General features: G+C 46.6%; 1 protein-coding gene across 2 annotated transcripts; it reads right to left on the bottom strand.

Moving 5' to 3' along the window:
• Positions 1 to 460: 460 nt before the first annotated feature.
• Positions 461 to 20182, bottom strand: LOC123597716 (erythroblast membrane associated protein (Scianna blood group)). 2 transcript variants are annotated; one of them, XM_045476940.1, is made up of 12 exons: positions 18863 to 20182; positions 13456 to 13545; positions 12874 to 13212; positions 12321 to 12599; positions 9885 to 10001; positions 9304 to 9336; positions 8257 to 8289; positions 6464 to 6484; positions 5412 to 5432; positions 5287 to 5313; positions 5167 to 5193; positions 461 to 3023 (listed from the first exon to the last, which is right to left on the bottom strand). In XM_045476940.1, the coding sequence occupies exons 2-12, from the start codon at positions 13538 to 13540 to the stop codon at positions 2299 to 2301; spliced, it is 1707 nt and encodes a 568-aa protein (XP_045332896.1). In that variant the 5' UTR covers positions 13541 to 13545; positions 18863 to 20182; the 3' UTR covers positions 461 to 2298. The 2 variants fall into 2 exon arrangements, with proteins under 2 accessions (XP_045332896.1, XP_045332897.1); XM_045476941.1 differs by lacking the exon at positions 5167 to 5193.
• Between the last annotated feature and the right edge of the window lie 834 nt (positions 20183 to 21016).

Genomic DNA, 21016 nt, shown 5'->3' with positions numbered 1-21016 from the left:
CCTACATAGATACTCCTGGCATTCCTCAATCCGACACAATACAACTTCTAAAGTATCCAGGATTAGGATTTTTTTTTTTCCAAATTTTACTTAAAAAAAAAAAAAAAAGCCTAATCCAATATTCTCATATCTGCACGGTATTTCTTGTCTTCAGAGCTAAATAATCTACATTTATAATACCAGTTCTACCCCCTAGCCATTTGGAGCACCATTTTCCTCCCCCATAAAATCCCTGGCAGAATTGTTCTAAGGATTAAATGAGTTAAAGTTTCTGCTTCCACAATGTCAGTTCTCTTTCTGGCTGGTAAATTCTCTTGGGTGCAGCCAGTGTGAACAATGGGAATTAGATTAGGATATTCAGGAAAGTATGTTTGAAACTGAATATGAGTGAGTGAAATATAAATCCTACACACACACTATTGCTTATAAATTGATATAAATAAAATACTGAGAAGGCAGATCAGAAATAAAACTGTGGCTTTATTTCTAACTGTGGTTAAAGCTTGCTTGGGTGAATTCAAGGTTGTTCAAAAACCAATCCCATAATGTGCTTGTCTGTTACCAGTCCAAAGCCTTTCGCCACAACTTCTCGTTCATGTACAAAAGCAAACAGAAAATTTCACCCATGCACTGTGATAGTTAACTTAATATATCAACTTGACCAGGCTACAGGGTGCCCATATATTTGGTCAAACATTATTCTGTTTCTGTAAGGGGGTTTTCGGATGAGATTAACATTTAAATTGGTAGAGTGAGTGAAGCAGAGTGCTGTCCCTAATGTGGGCCTGCCCCATCCAATCAGTTGAAGGCCTGAATAGAACCAAAACGCTGACCCTCTCCTAGTAAGAGAGAATTCTTCTGGTCTGACAGTCTTCAGCCTGGAACATCCACTTTTTTCCTACTTTCGGACTCAAATGGAAATATTGGTTCTTCCTGGGTCTCAGGCCTGTCAGCCTTGAAACTGGAACTACACCATTGGCTCCCCTGGGTCTCTGACTTGCTGACTAACCCTGCAGATAGATCTTGGGAAGCGCCAGCCTCCATAATCATATGAGACAATTCCTTGGAATAAATCTCTTTATACATGTAAATATAACACAAATACATTTTTCTCTGGAGGACCCTAACTATTATAAGCACCAACAGAGAGAACTTCTGACAGAAAGATCTAGTTTCTGTTGGGTAGAACTGTGTGCTCATCTGCAAACTGATAGCCAGTACCTCCACAAAAAGGCCAGATCACCTTTGTGGAGTGACTTGAAAGTGAATAGGCTTCTTTCTGCAATCCACACCAAAAAATGAGGCTCATTATTTTATCCTCACACATGGTCTACCGACTTCCTATTTGAAATCAATACTCTCTGACCTAAGAGGCTGTTTGCCACACAAGTAGTCAAGTCTACCAGAATGATGGTCTGATAGGAAAAAAAATGCCTCTACCTTTGTGGTTAAAACTACCGTTTTTCTGGCTGGGCCTCTCTAAATCCCGGGAGGAGATTCAAAAGGGCCAGGGTAAGAGACGAACTCATCCATGGCTGTTTTCTCAAGGTCACACACACAGCTGGGCTGCTGTGTTTGAAGCTGTGTGTCCCAGCTCCGTGATTGTACTCTGCAGTCTTTTGGGGATTATGGCTACCTCATTTAAAATTCTTATACCTGGTTATCATCAATAGGTAAGTTAGCTTTGAAAACATGTACATTAGCTCTGGATGTCAGGACACTCTGCTGCAAAAAAGCATCAAGGAAATAGAAAAGAAAGGATGGCCTGTTTTACCCCTCTAGCTGACCTACCCCCTGTTCCAGAAGAAAGAAGGAAGAGTGTGTGACCCAAAAAATGTTTACTTTTAAAAAGCTGACTTTGGGAGCTAGAGGCCTGCCCTGAGAAAAGAAGAAACGCCATTCTGGAGGGGATCAGAGAAAAGTCAGGGACTGGGCACCATAACTTCATGACTAAGAGGTCAAGAGCAAGCTGAAGTAGAGTGAAGTTCCTCTATAAATAGCCCCTCGAGTAGAGAACACCTGTATCTTGGTGACACACATTCACCATCACCACCTAAACTTAATGTGATTGTTCGTCTGGTTTTCAAGAATTCTTCCAGGGCAGTGGGAACTTTAAGTCCCCAGAAGGATGACAGAGTTTAGAACTGAGTCCTGGGAGGAAGGTGATTTGAACAGAAATCACAAGGTCTAGATTTGGGGAAAGGAGATGAGATGTTTCAGAATCAGGTGTTGGGCCAGGAGCCTAAAATGCAGGGCCCGGTGCCGGACCTTCAGGGGGGCAGATAATGAGGCACAGCCCTAAAAAAAAGGAACTTTGAGCTCCTGAAGGGCAGGGCCAATGTCAGAAGGCCAGGGCAGGATCATATCCCTGAGTGGGGAAAGCTCTGGTCCTTCAGGGGGGAGTAAGGAAGGGTCCACCTTCATGGCCACGTCTCCATTAGCCTGGCCTTTTTCTTCTGGCTTGGGGACAGTTGATGGCTCTGATTTCTGGAGTTCCGAGCAAATGATTAGAGGCGCTGTATTTTTCCCTCCATCATGAAGGCAAGGCTCGAAGAAAGGGCGAAGGGGGCCAGAGAAACTGTGGGTGAAAGTAAAAATGTGGGATCTGTTGGTCACATTGTAGAAGGAAATGACTCCAGCTTCATAGTCTAGGAAAACCCCCACACACCGTGGGGGCTCTTTCAGGCGCAGGATGGTCTGCGGGGATGTGAGAGCTTCATACTTCTTCTCACTACTCTGTCTTACAAGCCAGTGTCCATTGGCCGGCGTGGCGGTGACCTTGCCCTTCCTGCCCACAGACTCGCTACACACCCCCAGGGCCCATTTGGTCTTGTCTCCCACGAACACCTCCCAGTAGTGACAGCCTGCCGTGAAGTACTCAGCTCCCAGGACACTGACGACAAAGTCAAATCTCTGGGGGCCGTCGGGCACAGGCTGCTTTCTTTCTCCAAGTTTCACACGTCTCCGGTCCTCAGACAGCATGAGTTTGGGATGTGCTGTGTCCGGGTCCAGGGTCACTGCCACTGCAGAGAGTCACCGACAGGTGAGGCTGGGGAAGACAAGGGCTCAGATCCCCTGAGATCTTTGGGATCTTTGAGTAGCTTTGGAGGGAAAGATAATCCCTAGGCTGTGACCACTGTCATTGGTCTATTTGAGTCCATGGTTCTCCCTCCCCTATAAGTACTAGAACCAAAGAAAACTGTCTTCCAGTCCCCCAGGTCTGTTGGCGGTGTATTACGTGAAAGAGGAAAAAGTATTTCATCATCTGTGAAGCTGCCTTAATCCTTAGGAAATACTGCCTTTGTCTTCGATGTTCCAAAGGAATCTAATGTATGATAATAAACATGGGCTTTGATGTTAGATCCAGTAGCCAGCTAGGATGTCCCAGCTCTGCCACTCGCTGGTTATATGATCTTGGGCTTGTTGTTTATCTCCCAACTTTAGTTCCTTCCTCTGTAAAATGGGAGTAGGGCTGTTGTACAGATTTGAGGAACTAATGCATGAGATAGTGCCGAGTTCACACAGCGAGGGTGTGATGCTCATTTTGGTAGCTAAAATGGGGCACCTGGGTGGCTCTGTCGGTTAAGCATCTGACTTCATCTCAGGTCATGATCTCACAGTTCGTGGGTTCAAGCCCCACATCGGGCTCTGTGCTGACAGCTCAGAGCCCAGAGCCTGCTTCAGATTCTGTGTCTCCCTCTCTCTCTTCCCCTCCCCTGCTCATCATCTGTCTCCCTCTGTCTCTCAAAAATAAGTAAACATTAAAAAAAATAAAATTATTGCTTATAATTACTATAGCTGAATGTTAGGATAGAGAAAAGGATTCAAAAGGATTTTTCCTTAAAATTGTGGATTATAAGGGTCACAGTGAGCCTCCCTCCTTCACCAAGTACAGAAAACAGGCTCTTCTTGGAGAGTAAATCCGTGAAATCTGTACTCAGTCAAGGTGGTGGGAGGAAGCCGGACCTTGAATGTCAGAAGAGTTTGTGAGCTCCTGGAGTGCCAACCAAGGTGACCTGATGTTCTCTTAAGTGCCAACTCGCCAATTCTATTAGACCTGCCTGAAGGAAGATGTGTGGATGGAAGGGGGATGAGCAGCTGGGAAACTGATACGGACTACAAAGCAGTGAAAATAACAGGTCTCGTTAAAACAGCAGCAACAGATTGCAAGCTATTTCGGAATAAAATGAAAAAAGATGTGCAAATCTTTTAGGATGAGCCTGCGAAACTTTTGTGTAGTCCGCATTGTTGGAGCTTCTGCGTCACCCATTCCCTTCTCTGAGAGTCTCAATCACCACGCCCCAAGAAAACTGATCATCAGAGAAAGAAGGATGTGGCAGGGGTGTGGGAAGAGACAAGAGCACTGCTGTTGGCCCAGCTGTGGGATAGGAAGGACCTCCCCAACTTGAAAGCATGGAAGAGACAATACAGGAAAAGATGAATAAATTTGACTCCATAAAAAACAAAATGTTCATACATAAAAAAATAATATTATAGGGAAAGTAAAATGAAAATGTCAGAAAAATAGAAAATGTCAGAAAAATAAAAGTCAGAAAGTCTGACATAGAAAATGTCAGAAAAACAAAAGTCAGAAAAATAATTTGTGAAAAACATGACAAAGAACCAGTATGCTTTATATAGAAATAATATCCTCACAAATCAAAAAGTAGGCAGAACAGGGGCGCCTGGGTGGCTCATTCGGTTAAGCGTCCAACTTCGGCTCAGGTCACGATCTCACGGTTCATGAGTTCGAGCCCCATTTTGGGATCTGTGCTGAAAGCTCAGAGCCTGGAGCCTGCTTCGGATTCTGTGTCTCCCTCTCTCTCTGCCCCTTCCCCACTGGCACTCTTTCTCAAAATAAATAAGCATTTAAAAAAAAAAAGTAGCCAGAACAGGACAGGAGCAGACAAGTCACAAAGATGAAATGTGAATAACCAACAAACCTAAGATAAATCTCAAAACTCACAGAGAACTCATAGGAAGATCAAAACAAAGAGGGGAGACTTTCTAACTCTAAATGTGAACCCCAAAATCACAAAGATTTTTCAAAACTGATAAGCAGATAATCAGATTTGACTTTTTACAAAGTTCTAAATGACAGTCTGAATTCCTCAGGACCAGAGCAATGGGCTCTGAAATGTGGATGATTTGGCTGGTGTGACTTACCAAAGTGCAGCCGGGCCCTCCTCCAGCCTGGAAGACGTAAAGGGGATGCCTGAGTTTAAGGACAGAGAAACAGGGAAGTCTTGGGGCTTGGGGGTCAAATGCAGGGAAAGTGTACCTCACCTGAGTTCGCTGCAGCTCTCTTCAACTCTAATAAAAGAAGAAACCAGGGGGTGAGCTATCACTGGAAACACAGAATCCACAGGAGACAAGGTGATACAGGAGTTATAAGCACGTGGGACACTTACTCAGTTCATTCCGGAGGGTCTCTAAAGAAGAAACACAGTTGGACCAATCAGAACAAGGGCGTCGACCTGCCCAGAATGCTGCGGTCCCATCCCAACCACACCCCCACATGAGATCCTGGGGAGCAATGCCCTGAGCTTCCCCGGTGACAGGGCCGGCAAGAGCAGCGGGCCCCCAGCCGTGGGCCAGCGCGCCCCAGAGACACCGCAGAGGGTCACCAAATTCCTGCGGCCCCCACAACTTCCCGGCAGACCAAGTAATAACACATCTTTTACACACAGGTCACGACAACATCAACATTTGTAGATGTTGCGGGAGAAGCCTAAAATATCAGTTCACTTGAAACTACCACCGAATTTCCACTAGATTTTCTTCTGTATGTTTCCTCAGTGTAAAATAAAATAGACATGTCACGTGCCTGAAGACTTTTTTTGTTACAAAGAGGTTCTCATTCGTGAAGTGGCGGAGACCCACTTCTCCACACGTTCACTTTAAATTTTTTTTTTTTAACGTTTATTTATTTTTGGGACAGAGAGAGACAGAGCATGAACGGGGGAGGGGCAGAGAGAGAGGGAGACACAGAATCAGAAACAGGCTCCAGGCTCTGAGCCATCAGCCCAGAGCCCGACGCGGGGCTCGAACTCACGGACCGCGAGATCGTGACCTGGTTGAAGTCGGACGCTTAACCGACTGCGCCACCCAGGCGCCCCCACACGTTCACTTTAAAGAGGACGCACATGCTTTGGATCCCACCTCAGGGAATGTCCCCCCTAGGTGATCAAAGGGGGTCTTCCAGGCGGCTTCCCCTTTGGGAGGTACAGCTCTTCCCGGTGAAACGGTTCCCGCATAGAGACCAGATAACAGTTATGCGGGAAAGAGGAACAGGGAATAGTTGAGAAAAGAGGGCTGTGGGAGCCAGTATATCCCCAGCCCCCAGGGCCTCAAGTACCCTTGCCCCCCTCTTCTGCCCCAACGAGTAAAACTGAGACACTCATCCTAGAGCAAAGATGTCAGCAGAAGGAGGTTTGCGCCACAGGTGAGGAGCAGAACTTACTGAGCACTTTATGGAGCCTTCCTAAAACAAACAAACAGATAAAGACACAAGTGAACACATGTGGCCACTTTATCCCTGGGACGCACGCGGGAAGGCTCATGGCTCCGTCCCCTACAGTGAAGGGGGCGATGACCATCCTGTCGGCCCCTAATCCAGTCACATCTCTCAAAGCTCAGACCCGTGAACCTGACGGCACCACTATCCCCAGTGACCCAGGCTGCCCAGAACTTCGGTTTCTCCCTTCTCTTCCCTTTTTGCCCGGCTCCTTTTCTCTTTCTGTCTGAGTGTTTCTGTACGTTTGTGACTGTGTGTACACGGGTGTGTCCCTTGCCCTCCTTCTATAACCTACTGTTTATAATAGCTATGGTGTCCAGCGGGAGGCCTATAGCATTGGCTTGTTGGCTCGTATTGTTCTCGACAGTAACTCCCCTGAAGAACTGCAGAGAGATTGGTAAATTTGGAGATCCCAGGTCTCGGGACATAAACTGTAAGCTCCTGAGACTACTGTGCTTGTGGCTTTTCTGGAGGCGCCATCCAGCCCACATTTCCTCCTAGCACTGGCCTTGCCAGAGAACTAAAGTTACACGTTCGAGTTCACTGCCAGGCCCTGTGCTAAGGGCGGGGCATGTGTTAGGCATTAGGCACTTGGGCAGTGAAACCGAATACGATACAGCCCCCAAGGAGCTTATGGCTGATTTTTACTATTCCCACTACTAACAGTCTCCATTTATTGTGTCGTGTTCTCATAACGAGGTGGGCACTGAACCCCCTCCACCATGTGAGGTGCATACAATTAGTATCCCCATTTTATAGAGTAGTTGTCTGAGGCTCAGAGGGAGGTGGAAATTTGCCCAGGTGACCAGGCTAGTAAGTGGCCGAGGAGGCAGGATTCCAACCCACATCTGTCTGGCTCCCAGAGGTCAGCCCCACTACACCACCGTTCCTTCCGCTCTTGAACAGAGCAGCCATAGCATCCCTGAGTTGTGCAAGCACCCACACTTCCATCGCCTTGGAGGAGATGTAATCAGGGAGGAGAGGAGATGCTGAAATCGGTGCACATAGAGCCATTTCTGGTCCAGTGACTTGTCTTCCCAGCAAGACCTTAAGGGCATAGCCCCTGTTTGTTTGTGCCCTGGGTGTCTAACTTTTATGCTCGGTGGCTTACAGCAGACACTCGATTAGTGAAGATGAAATGGCAGGAAGAAAAAGGAGTACCAGGCTTTGTAATAAGAAGTTTTGTCTATTTGAGTCCTGAAAACAATCAGGTGAGGGGACTTACTGTCCCCATTTTACAGACGAGAAAACTGAAGCTCAGAGCAGTTAAGTGCCTTGTCCAAGGCCGGTAAGCGGCAGAGCAGTGATCTGAGCCAGGTACCACTGACCCAGTCGCTGACTCCAGAGCCTGTGACCCTCCCATCGTATGATACCGCCTCTCTCGGTGCAAAAGTTGTATGGATTCCTCAGATTTTCCATACACCCCACATGACCATAATAATACCTTTCTAAATAGTAAGTAGACCTTCTTTTTCAGTGATTGACAGAAAGACTGGTGAAGGGACCTCAGGCCAATCCAGACCCGTGAATGCTGATCAAGTGCACCCCCTCACCATGGCCACCGGCCCTATAAGCCCTTGATATTGGAAAGTGAATTCCAATAATATTAATGGAAAATGTGTGTGTGTGTGTGTGTGTGTATAAAGTATGTATCATAGACTGTCAGCATTCATGTAGAAATAGAAAGAATATATTCTTTGTTATTTGTTCCCTACTCTTTATTCTACACATATAATTACCTTTTTCTTTTGCGTGGTCTGAGAGAAGATTTTCTAGAGAAAGAAAAGTAAATGAGATTCTGTGCTGTTACTCTGAAGGTCCCCGATGCCTATTGAGTTCATCTGCTCTTGAACCTCCCTGTCTCCACCTCCACCTCCTTGACCCAGGCCCTCACCATTTCTCATCTGGATGACAGAAGTGGTGCCCCCCAACCTGCCCCCACATCTTGTCCCATTGCTCCCTCTGGTCCTTTCTCAACACTGCAGCCGGAGAGAGCTTCTCGAAGCACAATTCTGGCCAAGATTGCCCGGTTCACTGCTTTACCACTGCTCTGATAGGAAAGACCAAAACCCTTCACGTGATCTACAGGGCGTCACCTGGGCTGACCCCTGCCAAGTCCACAGCCTCATCCGCTGTCATCTTTGGCCTCATTTCCACACTGTGTTTCTTTCACATGCTGTTCCTTCTGCTGCACATGGTTTTCTATTCCCTCTTCCCTCCAGACCGCCTGTCTTCCAGATCACACATCACTTCCTCAGGGTCCCCCTCTCCTGTCCCTGAAACTTGGTTGGTTCCTCCTGGTCACAGTCTTTACAACCCTTAGAACTCCCTCTTGTGGCATCTGTGCACAATTTGTTTGTATAATCATTTCATTCACATATGCTTCCTTGATTAGACTGAACGCCCCAAGAAGGCACAGACTGTGTGTGTTTTTACTCGCCATTGTGTCCCCAGCCTCCAGTATGGTCTGGGGTGCTTCAGAGACAATTACTAATTGTTGAACGAATGAAAGCTTCCCCCACGTTAGATCTACATGACTCCCACAGGAGTGGAGAGCAAGACCAAGGAATGAGTTCACATACAAAAACCACCAAATATACTGGAAGGCAAGCTGTGACAAGTAAGAGTCTGCAAAAACTGGAAATGGCAGGTATAGACCCCCCACCACCCCTGCCACCAGGACATCAGATGTTGGGACTTTCAGGTGCACAATTTAAATCAGTGGTCATTGGGAGCACAAAACCAATAAAACACAGTAACATCCCCACCAAGCTCAAGACACTTACCTACCTCCACCACCTGTTCATAGAGAAGATTCTCTGGAAGAAAGAAAGATGTGTCAGCTCAGTTAAAGGAAGGACTTTTTCTAGTAGGCAGGGTTGTCCAAAGATGGCCCACGCAAGCTGCCTGAGTAGGACTTTGCTCCTCGTCCCTGTGGGTGTGTGACTATTTGAAAGGATTAGAGGATCTTCAAACCATCAGATGGGGACAGGAGTGTTGGCTTATACGACTTTCAGGATCCTTTGTGACCCCGAGATCCTATGAAATTCAACCACATTCACAGGGGTTTTATCTAATGGATAGCACTGCATTTCTTAATTAATTAGAAGACTGGCATGATCAGTATTTTCCTAATTTATCAGAAGATAGAATTCACAGCTCTGCCCAGGAGTTTTCTGCAGTTTCTTTGACCCTTTCTGCAATGTGAGTCCCCCAGCATGGCTCTACCAGTTTGCTCTCAGCCAGCTTGCAGGGTCTGCAACCTAGGGATAACTCATGTCCACATCTACTTCCTCCCGGCCATTTCCTAGAGAAGCCTCAGTCCCACTTCTCAGTCTCGGCCGGGACTCCCTTACCACTTAGTTACCTTTGGATCTTTTTTGCTTCCAAATGAGGCAAACGCCTGCCATGATGAGAAGCCCCAGCAAAGGCAGGATCACAGCAAGAGCCATTGCTGAGGAGGAGATCTTCCCTGGAGATGGGGCTGAAACAGAAACCGCCAATGACCACCCTCAAAGGGCCCCACTTCAGATGGCAGGCGGCTCAGGCGCATCCCAACTGTCTCCATCAAGTTTAGGGAGAGACCTCCGGCCAAGACAGGTGAGTGTCTTTGCTTCTCTCAGTAACTCCAACCCTGGATGACCTGGGGACAACTTTATTTTTTTTATTTTATTTTTTTTTAATTTATTTTTGGGACAGAGAGAGACAGAGCATGAACGGGGGAGGGGCAGAGAGAGAGGGAGACACAGAATCGGAAACAGGCTCCAGGCTCTGAGCCATCAGCCCAGAGCCCGACGCGGGGCTCGAACTCACAGACCGCGAGATCGTGACCTGGCTGAAGTCGGACGCTTAACCGACTGCGCCACCCAGGCGCCCCCTGGGGACAACTTTAAAGTGAGATGCTCGACTCTTAGGAGTGGTGTTGATGCTCCCGCCCGAAGACAGTGGGTTAAACTCAGCCTTTCAACCACAACCTCATGCTGCCTTATATGAAACCATTATCTGGGGACTTTGGAGGATAGGAGGTACTTCCTCAGGGGCCATCTCCACTCTTCTCATGAGTACCCACCTGCCTCCTTGTCAAGTGAAACAACAGTCAGTGACATCTTTGCCCTGAGACCTAGCAGCAGGGGCAGAACAGATTCTGGGGTGCTACAGCAGTAGACTAAAGCCTAGCCAGGAAGAAAGGAGAAAGGAAAGAAGAAAAAAAGAGCAGAAGAGGCTCCGTGACAAGTGGTGGAGAGCCTAGGCTGGATGCGAGACCTCACTCAACATTATGTGACCCTGAGCGAGAGACTGAGCCTCCCCAAGCCTGGCTTACCATCCGTAAAATAGAGATGATAATAATCCTTGTTCCACTGGGTTGTTGGGAGACTTAAAAGGATCATGGGGCACCTGGGTGGCTCAGTCAGTTAAGCATCTGACTCTTGGTTTTGGCTCAGGTCATGATCTCACGGTTCCTGAGTTCCAGCTCTGCATCGAGCTCTGTGCTGACAGGGCAGAGCCTGCTTGGGATTCTCTCCCTCTCTCTCTGCCCTTCCCCTGCTCTCTTGCTCTCTCTCTCTCTCTCTCTCTCAAAATAAATAAACTTAAAAAAATTAAACAATAAATAAATAGGGGCATCTGGGTGGCTCAGTCGGTTAAGCCTCCGACTTCGGCTCAGGTCATGATCTTGCAGTTTGTGAGTTTGAGCCCTGCACTGGGCTCTGTGCTGACAACTCAGCCTGGAGCGTGCTTCAGATTCTGTGTCTCCCTCTCTTTCTGCCCCTCCCCAGATCCCTCTCTTTCTCTCTCTCTCTCAAAAATAAATAAACATTAAAAATTTTTGTTTAAATAAAGAAAGGGATAGGCAGGTAAAGCACTTAGCACTCAGTGAGAGGCAGTGGCAGTAGTAAGAGAAGGGAGGGGGCAGAGGTCATGACCCTTGCTTACTCGGAACCCCAGGCCACAGTCTATCTTTCTGGGCTCTAAAACCACTCTGCTCTGCCACATGGCCTCCATGTCTCAAGGATCTTTAAAAGGTTCATACCCCTTTAACCCCTCAATTCTACTTCTAGAAACACATTCTAAGAAAATAATCAAAGTCACTTGCCAAAATATGTGCAAAGATGTCCACTGCACCACTCATTATAATAGGAGGAAAAATTAGAAACCATCCAGATGTCCAGAAATAAGGCTTCGATTAATTTTATTCAGCCATAACCACACAATGAAGTACTATGTAGCCCTTAAAGGTCACGTTGCAGAGAACTACTGAAGGACATGGGCGGAAAATGCTCATGACATTAGAAGTGGAAAGGAAGAAGACATCAGGTAGAAAATTACATACGTGCAAAGACATACGCACTCAGAGATACACGCACACAAGACAGTCTTGAAAGAAATGCCCCAGGGCCCCTGGGGTGGCTCAGTCCCTTAAGCGTTGGGCTCTTGATTTCCGCTCAGGTCATGATCTCATGGTTCCTGGGATCCAGCCCCGCATCAGGCTCTGTGCTGACAGCATGGAGCCTGCTTGGGTTTCTCTCTCTCCTCTCCCTCACCCCCTCCCCCTGCTTGTGCTCTCTCTCTCTCTCTCTCTAAATATATAATTTTTTTAATGTTAGCAGCAGTTCTCTCTAATTTATGACATTATAGGCCATTTGTTGGTTTCTTTAAAATGTTCCTCGTTTTTTTTTCAAGTTTTCTACTGCAAACATGTGTTACTCTTAGAATTTAAAAAAATGTGAAAATTCTTTATAAGGTTTCCACTAAGGTAGGAGTTTTCACCAGGGGCTTCAAGCCCGTTTACGGCCCCAGCTTTTACCTGCTATGACCATGGCTGCCGTCTTCTCTTGGCCAAGGGCCAAGTTGCGGAAGGTGCAGGACACGTTCCCCAGCGTGCTGTCCCTGACTCTGCTGGACACCGCTGTCCGGAAGAGCCCAGCTTCCAGGGAATGGGCCTCTGACAGCGATAGAAGCACCCTGCCCTGAGGGTCTCTCCACTCCGCCCAAGGCTTTGGGAACCATCCCGCCGACCTGCACACCAGCTGGATCCATCCAGCGTCGTAGCCCTTCACGTGGATGTAAGGGTCGGAGCCTACAACTAGGAGGGGGACAGGGAACAGAGACGCCTGGCCGTGGGGGCGCGGTCCCCGCGGGAGCCCTCTCCCCCCTTCCCACGGTCTCCGGGGTGGGGGGCAGCAGGGGCTGCTCACGGCACGTGCATGCCCACCCTCTCCCCACCTTCATCCTCCTCCCCACGGGGTGAGACAGTCTCTGGCTTCATCCTCATACCTTCTCCAATCCGCCCCTAGGGTAACTGCACCCCACGATTCAGATCTTGGGGGCACCTCAGTCCCCCTTGGACAATGACTAACCAGCCACCTGCAGGGTCACGGTGCCCTCTCGAGTCAGGTTTCCGATCTGGACCTGGCATTGGTACTGCCCTCGGTCCTCCAGCCGGACCTGGCGGATCTCCAGGCTGACGCTCCCCTCTCGGGCGTCCCTCCGCATGGCCGTTCGCCCCTTGTACTCCGGCATCACGCCTTCCTCCCGGTCTTTCCCGTCCCGGAACACGTGCACCGCCTGGGAGCGGTCCGGGTGTGGGGACCGCAGCCACGTCACCGCGGTGGGCACGGTGACCGGCCACAGGGCGAGCGGGCAGGGCAGCTCGGCTGTGCCCCCTAGCGGGGCCAGGTGGAAGTTGCCGGTGTCCCCTGTGCGGTGCGGACAAAAAAGGGACAAGGGCGTCTGGGAGGGATGGGAGGGCAGGAGCTGTGCCGTGGACGAAGGGGACGTCTTGGGGAAGGGCAGGGCCTGGGAAGGGCCTGGGAGAGGACTGGGGGGGTAGGGCGGGGGGGGGGGGGGAAGAAGTGAACGCGAGAGAAATAAGGCCCCCTTGCGCTTGGGTCTCCTTCCGCAGACGTCCCGGACACGGGAAGAGGTTCACAAACTCCTACCTGACACGCGCATGGGCAGGCAGAGGAACACGAGTGCCACGAGGCAGCCGGAGAGCCAGGCGCCCGAGGAGCTTGCCATCTCCATCCGAACTAGGAGGACAGACACAGGGAGACACCAGAAAGGGCTGGTGAGCTTGATGAGGGAACGGGGACAATGGAGGAGGTGGGGGCGCAGGCACGAGCCGCACAGCAAGCACTCTGGAATCCCACAGCCCAGCTTGGCTACTTACCTCCATGGAAACTCGTGACTTAACTTCTCTGAGTAACCTTGTGACTGAGGCTCTGCTTCTCCATCTTTAAAATGGGTATAATAACTGTGCCTCCTTGCAGGATTATTGTGAGGATTGGAGGAGGTAAGTGCTCAACATGGAAGCCGTGACTGAGGGCCATGGTGACAGGGAGGCTGAGACACTGAGTGTGATTTCGAAGGCATAGGCAGGGGTCTGGAGAAACAAGAACTTACACCCAGAACTAACCAGGTGCACACCAGAATATAGGCTTCTTCTAGCATTTAGTGTCTCAAGCCAGGCTTGGCAAGGGCCTGTTGCCGGCCCTTCCACAGTTGCTCTTCCATGCACAGTGGATTCAAGTCTTAGCTCCATTCATGTACTAGCTCCGTGTCCCTGGGAATATTGTTTAAAATCTGTGGGCCTCCAGTGCTTAATCTATAAAGGGGGGAGCTTCTTCCCAGATGCAAGGAGATAATGCATGGAAAGCACTTGCCGCAAATGCCCGGCAGAAAAAGTTCTCAATAAAAGTGCTGTAGTTGTTATTACTAAATCACCTTGTGCATTCACCACAGTTTAGTTATTACTAAATGCACCTTGCGCATTAACCAAAAGGACACCCTAGAGGATTCCCTACTATAAAACTCTCCCCACCTACTTGCGGCTGCCTGAAATTCCTTTAGCGGGAACCAAACCTTTTCATGCCACAACCGGGGATGAAGTTTAAAGGTAAAAAACACTCCAGGGAAGAGATAATGTCTCTTGAATTCTCCCCAAGATTTCAAATCCTTTCTAAAGAGGAGGGTTTTTGTAGAAGTCCTCAGGTCAGGTCCCGGAAGGTCTTGGAATAGAGCAAAAAGAGACTTGGAGGAGGTGGGGCCATCAAAGGGAGGAGGAAAAACGGAGGATGGACTTAAGCTTTGAACGAATTTCCAGTTCTGTTTCTCTCATGGCAAACAGCACACTGCTTTAGGGTTGTTTTTGTTTTCGTTTGTTTTTGTTTTTCAGTCACGACACATGTAATATCCATCTCTAATCCCCTAGGGTTGCAAATGGCAACACAGCACTAGGACACACTGAGGTTAGGATGACAATTAGGACATTTTTCCCCCCCTCTATCCCACCCACTTTCCCACAGGTTACCAGCTACTCAGAAACTGAATAGGGAAGTTAGGCAAAGGAGACACATATTTCATGTGTCTTTTTTTTTAAGTGTGTATTCTGTTGTTGGGTAGAGGGTGACGAGTGTAATGTATGGTCTTAGCTTTTTTTATTAAAGATGTGACTTTCATGCATAATCTCATCTGAGAAGAGCAAAGAGTAAGCCAATGGGAAAATTCCCAAGAATCTAAGGCTAAATAAAGCCAAATGGTAAAAGAAAAGCTAGTAGACCTAGCGAACTGAGGGCTGGAGTCAGATGCCTTGGTTTCAGTCTTGTCTTGGTCCCTAACTGACTATGTGACTCTATAACTTTGAGCAAATCACTTAAACTCTTAGGCCCTGAGTCTCCTGTCTTGAAAATAGGAGATTCACTTACATTTGCTGAATTCATTGTAAATTGGGAAGGAACAAGAAGTAAAGAAACGTTACTTGGGGGCGCCTGGATAGCTCAGTCGGTTAAGCATCCACCTTCAGCTCAGGTCATAATCTTGCAGTTCGTGAGTTCGAGCCCCACGTTGGGCTCTGTGCTGACAGCTCAGAACCTGGAGCTTGCTTCCGATTCTGTGTCTCCCTCTCTCTCTGCCCCTCCCCCACTCACACTCTATCTCTCTCTGTCTCTCAAAAATAAATAAAACATTTAAAAAAAAGAAATGTATTTGCCTTTGATTCAGTAAGAAATATTCTGGAAATCTATTCTAAGAAAAGAATCTTAAATATAAAAGGTCACATGATCTCAGCAGTATGTTTATAAAAGTGAAAAACTGGACTATCTATAGGTACATCAATAAGGAAATGCCGAAGTAAATTATGGTTCATCAAGCCTGTGTTTCAAATGATTAGTTTCAAACTAATAATGATGTGTTAAAATCAAAATACAAAATAACATATTTACAATGATTATAACTAAAGAGTGTGTAAGAAAGGAGTTGAGAGGAAGTCCTATAAAATATGAATATTAATAATTAAGGTGTTGGTGGGGCACGTGCGTGGCTCAGTCAGTTAGGCATCCAACTTTGGCTCAGGTCATGATCTCACAGTTCGTGAGTTCAAGCCCTGTGTTGACAGCTCAGAGCCTGGAGCCTGCTTCAGATTCTGTGTCTCCCTCTCTCTCTGCCCCTTCCCCACTTATAGTCTGTCTCTCTCAAAAATAAATAAACATTAAAAACATTAAAATTAATTAAGGTGTTGGAAATATAGACAATTTTTTCTCATCTCTATTTCCTAACTTATTAATAAAGCATAATAAAATAATAAAAAGACATAACACAAAACTAAATTTAGCAAAAATTAAATTCACTTATTAAGGGATTTTGATTAGATGGAGCTTTTCTTAACTGACTGAGCCACCCAGGCGCCCCATAGATGGAGCTTTTCTAACTCCAGTATACTATGAAAAGGAAAAATTATATATCGAGTGTTTGTCTTGCAGTTCTTTGCTAGAAATAACTTAATTTGGAAACTTGATGCCTACATTTACAAAATTATGAAGAGCAGGATTAGTCAGATTGTAATTTTGAGAGCCTTCAGAGGGCAGAGCGGTGCTGAAGGAGAACCAGGGTATTCAATGTACCTTTCCAAGTCAGATGGGGAGAAGAAACCTAAGTAAGATCGGGAGGAGAAACAAAAGATGGTAGAAGGGGGACAGGGTAGAAGAAAAAGGCTGAAAGTATAAAAGGGTGAACAGACAGTGCGTGGGAATCCTCCATCACCGGCTCTCTGGGTACTACCTCTGCTATGAGTCCCCCCATAGTACAGCAGGTCCCCCAAACACATTGTTAATCTAATTAGGTATTTTTTCATTCCTATACCTGAACTTTAACTTTTGCTTTGTACTTATCCAACTTCAAGGAACTAAAAGCCATCTTTCCTATCTTCCCTGGTCGTGGCTATAAATTCTCTTAGACTCTGTGAGCCCCTCACACTTGCCCTCTGGGATGAGTGTTTCCTGCCCTGACAGTCACCTGCCAGTCAGCCAGCTCCAGCTCACATCCAGAAGAGCCCCATGGCATTTCAGCCATTTTTTAAAAGTTTTTATTAAATAAAATATATTGCTTTTTCTATCCCGTAGAAAATCTGGAAATTATCAAAAAAAATAAGTAAAATTTTTAAATTTATTTTTTAAGTGTACATTTTTTTAATGTTATTTTCAAGAGAGAGAGAGAGCAAGGGCGAATGTGGGAGGGGCAGAAAGGGGGACAGAGGATCCGAAGCAGACCCTGCAATGACAGCAGTGAGCCCAATGTGGGGCTTGAACTCACAACCATGAGATCATGACTTGAGCCAAAGTCGATGCTCAACCGATTGAGCCACTTAGGTGCTCCTAAGATTTTTAAATCATCTGAAATCTCTCCACCCAGAGATATATTTCGTCAAATTTTTTTCCATGCATGTATATAACTTTTTTTAAAAAATTGGACCATACCATATATGCTGCTGATATCTGTCATGTTCCCTAACCACTACATTATGTGCATTTTCCCATACCATCAAATATTCTTTTAATGACTTATGTGCCACGGATATCATGGATATTCGAGAATTTTTAAAGTAAATCTTTATTGTAGGATATTTAGGTTGTTTTCCAACACATTGCTGTATTAAGCATCGCTACCAGATAAGACCTGGAGGGCCAAAGTTAGAAGTCTGAGCCCTAATCTCGGTTTAGTCCCTAACTAACTATGGACTTTGTAACTTTAAGCAAGTCACTTAAATTCTTAGGCCTTGAGGTTCCCATCTTTAAAATAGAGAGACTTTTAATTTGCACTGCCAAATTGCCTTCTAGAAAGGTCATATCAATTTACCAAAGTGAGGAAATTGCTTGTTTCCCCACAAGATTGCTACCACATGGCTTCATGTTTTTAAAAGAATCTTTGTTATTTTAATGAGTAGCAAAATGGTATCTCTTTTATTTTTTATTTATGTAAAAAATTTGTTAATGTTTTTATTCATACTTTGAGAGACAGAGAGACAGGGTGTGAGTGCGTGAGGGGCAGAGAGAGAGAGGGAGACACAGAATCTGAAACGGGCTTCAGGCTCTGAGCTGTCAGCACAGCGCCCCACACGGGGCCCAAACCCATGAACCGTGAGCTGAAGTCGGGCACTGAACTGACTGAGCCATCCAAGTACCCCAAATGGTATCTCTTTTAAAAGAATTAATGGTGGGGGCGCGTGGGTGGCTCAGTCGGTTGAGCGTCCAACTTCGGCTCAGGTCACGATCTCGCAGTCCGTGAGTTCGAGCCCCGTGTCGGGCTCTGGGCTGATGGCTCAGAGCCTGGAGCCTGCTTCCGATTCTGTGTCTCCCTCTCTCTCTGCCCCTCCCCAGTTCATGCTCTGTCTCTCTCTGTCTCAAAAATAAATAAACAAAATGTTAAAAAAAATTAAAAAAAAAAAGAAAAGAAAATTAAAAAATAAATAAAAAATAAAAGAATTAATGGTGTTTTGTTTTAATTTATATTTTTTGATTACTTATTATTTGGACTTTGTCCATTTTTTTTTATGTGGGCATCTGTCTCTTTAATGGTTTGCAAAATTCTTCACATAGCAACAATTTTCTTTCTACTACACGTGTTGGAAATATGTTGTCCCCGGGCACCCATTTACGTTTAAGTTTTAAAGAGTTTAATTTCAAAACCTTCTAAATCAGAAAAAACAAAACAAACAAACACAAAAAACCACGCACTGGAAGTTCCCTTGACAACCCCAAGCAGGCTAAGAAGACTCCACAAATCTACAAATGATTGGTCTAGATGCACAGAGCATAGGACCTGGCTAATAAGGACTAAATACATGACAGCTGTAATAATAATGATAACAATATTACTTCAGTGAGAATCTTTAGACAAAACCCATCCAGCCCCCTTGTCCCTCATCCTGTTACGCTCATTTCCACTTGCCCCATTTTGTCTTCTAAAACGTACTTGTGAGTAAGGAGAAAGGGAACAGTTTCTCCAACAAACTTGAGGATCCCGAGAAAGTCAAAGGACTAAGGAGAATGAAGAGGAGAGAGAGGGAGGACTCACCACCTTTGGAATCAGGGGCCCTTTGTCCCTCACCAGCAGACCTGGAGTCTCCAAGCTGGGAACGCTCCCTCCGTCCATCCACGGAGATCAGGCTTCAGGCAGGAGCATCAGGTAGGGCTGAGGTGAGCCTTGGGAAGAGTTCATCTTTTATTCTCAGCCCTCAGCCCTCAGGCCTCAGCCCTCAGCCCTCAGGCCTCAGCCCTCAGCCCTCAGCCAGGGGCTTCTCCTGCCCCCACACACTCCCCTCTAGCTGCCTCCTATACACCAACCAGCCACACCCTGCCTGTCCGCCCCTGATAAAGGAACAGAGCAGAAAGGAGGCTCCCTAAAAGCAAGGGAACCTCCCAGTGCTACCCGCTGCGAAGGAACTTTGTCCCAAAGCCTCCTTCCCCTCCCAGGCGGAGTGATTCCCTTCCATACATTTCCATCCTGTCGCGTTCTTTCTCACAAGCTCGCTGCCCTTTGCTTTTCGTATTAGAGTAAAATTGAAGATTGGTTTCAAAGACACCCGCCAATGAACCACCTTCCTTACCCCACTACCTTTATCTCCAGCTGCACCCTGACATGTGCTTTCTGGCAGACTTGCTGACTGTCTCCCAACATGCGATAAACCCTTTCCTGCCTGTCTTGCTTTCATAAAATCCATAACTGCATATGCACAATATCCATAATTGTATCCTTAATAATGCAGGATATATCTTTATTTATCTTTGAACTTTGTAAAAATGTAATACATTGTACGTAATTCCCTGTGACTTCCTTTTTTTCACTCAACCTTAGTTTCTGAGTCTAGCAGACATCCGTGGTGGACACCATATCCCCTCAGCAACCCCCCTCCCCGGATCCTGGGGTAGCTGAAACTTGCAGGCAACCTGCCAGCATGCCACCTCAAAGACCACAGGGTCTCTTTGCTTGTCTGACTCGGCTCTACACAAAGGGAAGACTGTTCGACCTGTGTGCCGCCCAGAAGTTCAGGAACCTTAATGCCCTGAAGGGATCAACTGGGCAGTGACAGGCGTCAGTGGAAAAGGCTCCAGCCTCACACCCTGAGGGACAGTTCTGAGCTGTATTCTATGCGACACCTCAGAGAGTTGCCAGAGGAAATAAGCACAGTAGCGCACAGATGTCATTAGCTCAATAATGCACATTTTATTGGTTTTTTTCTTCCTTTTCTTCTCACCCATTCCTGATTCCTGGGATCACCTCCTAACTCTTGCACTGAAGGACTCAGTTCACACTCTGCTTTTTGGTGGAGTACAGATTAAAATACTGAAATTCATCCAGATTGATTCAGAGAGCTCTGATACGTTCCTTCACCACTGGGTGGTAGACATTGTATGAATATACCAACAGTGTGTCTATTCCCTCATTGATAAAAATGTGGGTTGTGCCTGGGCCTTTGCTTTTACAAACAGTGCTGCTGTGAACATTCTTTCCTGGCTCACATGTGCAAGAGTTTCTCTAGGAGAGCAATATGTGGGGTCCATGGGGTCCATGAACTCCGGAAGCCCCTGAGACCCTTTCCTGAGGTCCCCCAGTATTGTTATGCTCGTAATAATACTAAACTGTTATTTGCTTTTTTCACTGTGTTGACATTTCATCTGCCGCTGTGGGCTTGATAGCTTCCCAATAAAAAAGATCATGCTCTTGAGATTGGTAGTGACATTAATAATTAGTGATTATTTTTTTTAGGGGCGCCTGGGTGGCTCAGTCGGTTAAGCGTCCGACTTCAGCTCAGGTCACGATCTCATGGTCCGTGAGTTCCAGCCCCGCGTCGGGCTCTGTGCTGACAGCTCAGAGCCTGGAGCCTGCTTCGGATTCTGTGTCTCCCTCTCTCTGACACTCCCCTGTTCATACTCTGTCTCTCTCTGTCTCAAAAATAAATAAACGTTAAAAAAAATTTTTTTAAATGTAATTAGTGATTTTTTGACGTTATGTAATGAAATGTGTCAACATTTGAAAGACCTGTGTAACTCAGTGAACCAGTAACTTCCAAATGACTAATGCATGTCTTGACAAAATCATGCAAAGGTAAAAGATCTACTCAAAATGCAAGAGAATTCAGTGGTAACAGAGTCTGAAAAGTTCATTAGTGGCTTATACATTTTAAAGTTGCTAGGAGAGCACATCTTAAAGGTTCCCACCACAACCAAG

The sequence above is a fragment of the Leopardus geoffroyi genome, chromosome C1 (assembly GCF_018350155.1).
Source record: "Leopardus geoffroyi isolate Oge1 chromosome C1, O.geoffroyi_Oge1_pat1.0, whole genome shotgun sequence".
Lineage (NCBI taxonomy): Eukaryota > Metazoa > Chordata > Mammalia > Carnivora > Felidae > Leopardus > Leopardus geoffroyi.
The sequence above is the reverse complement of the archived record's forward strand: the minus strand, read 5'-3'. Positions and strand labels throughout refer to the sequence as shown.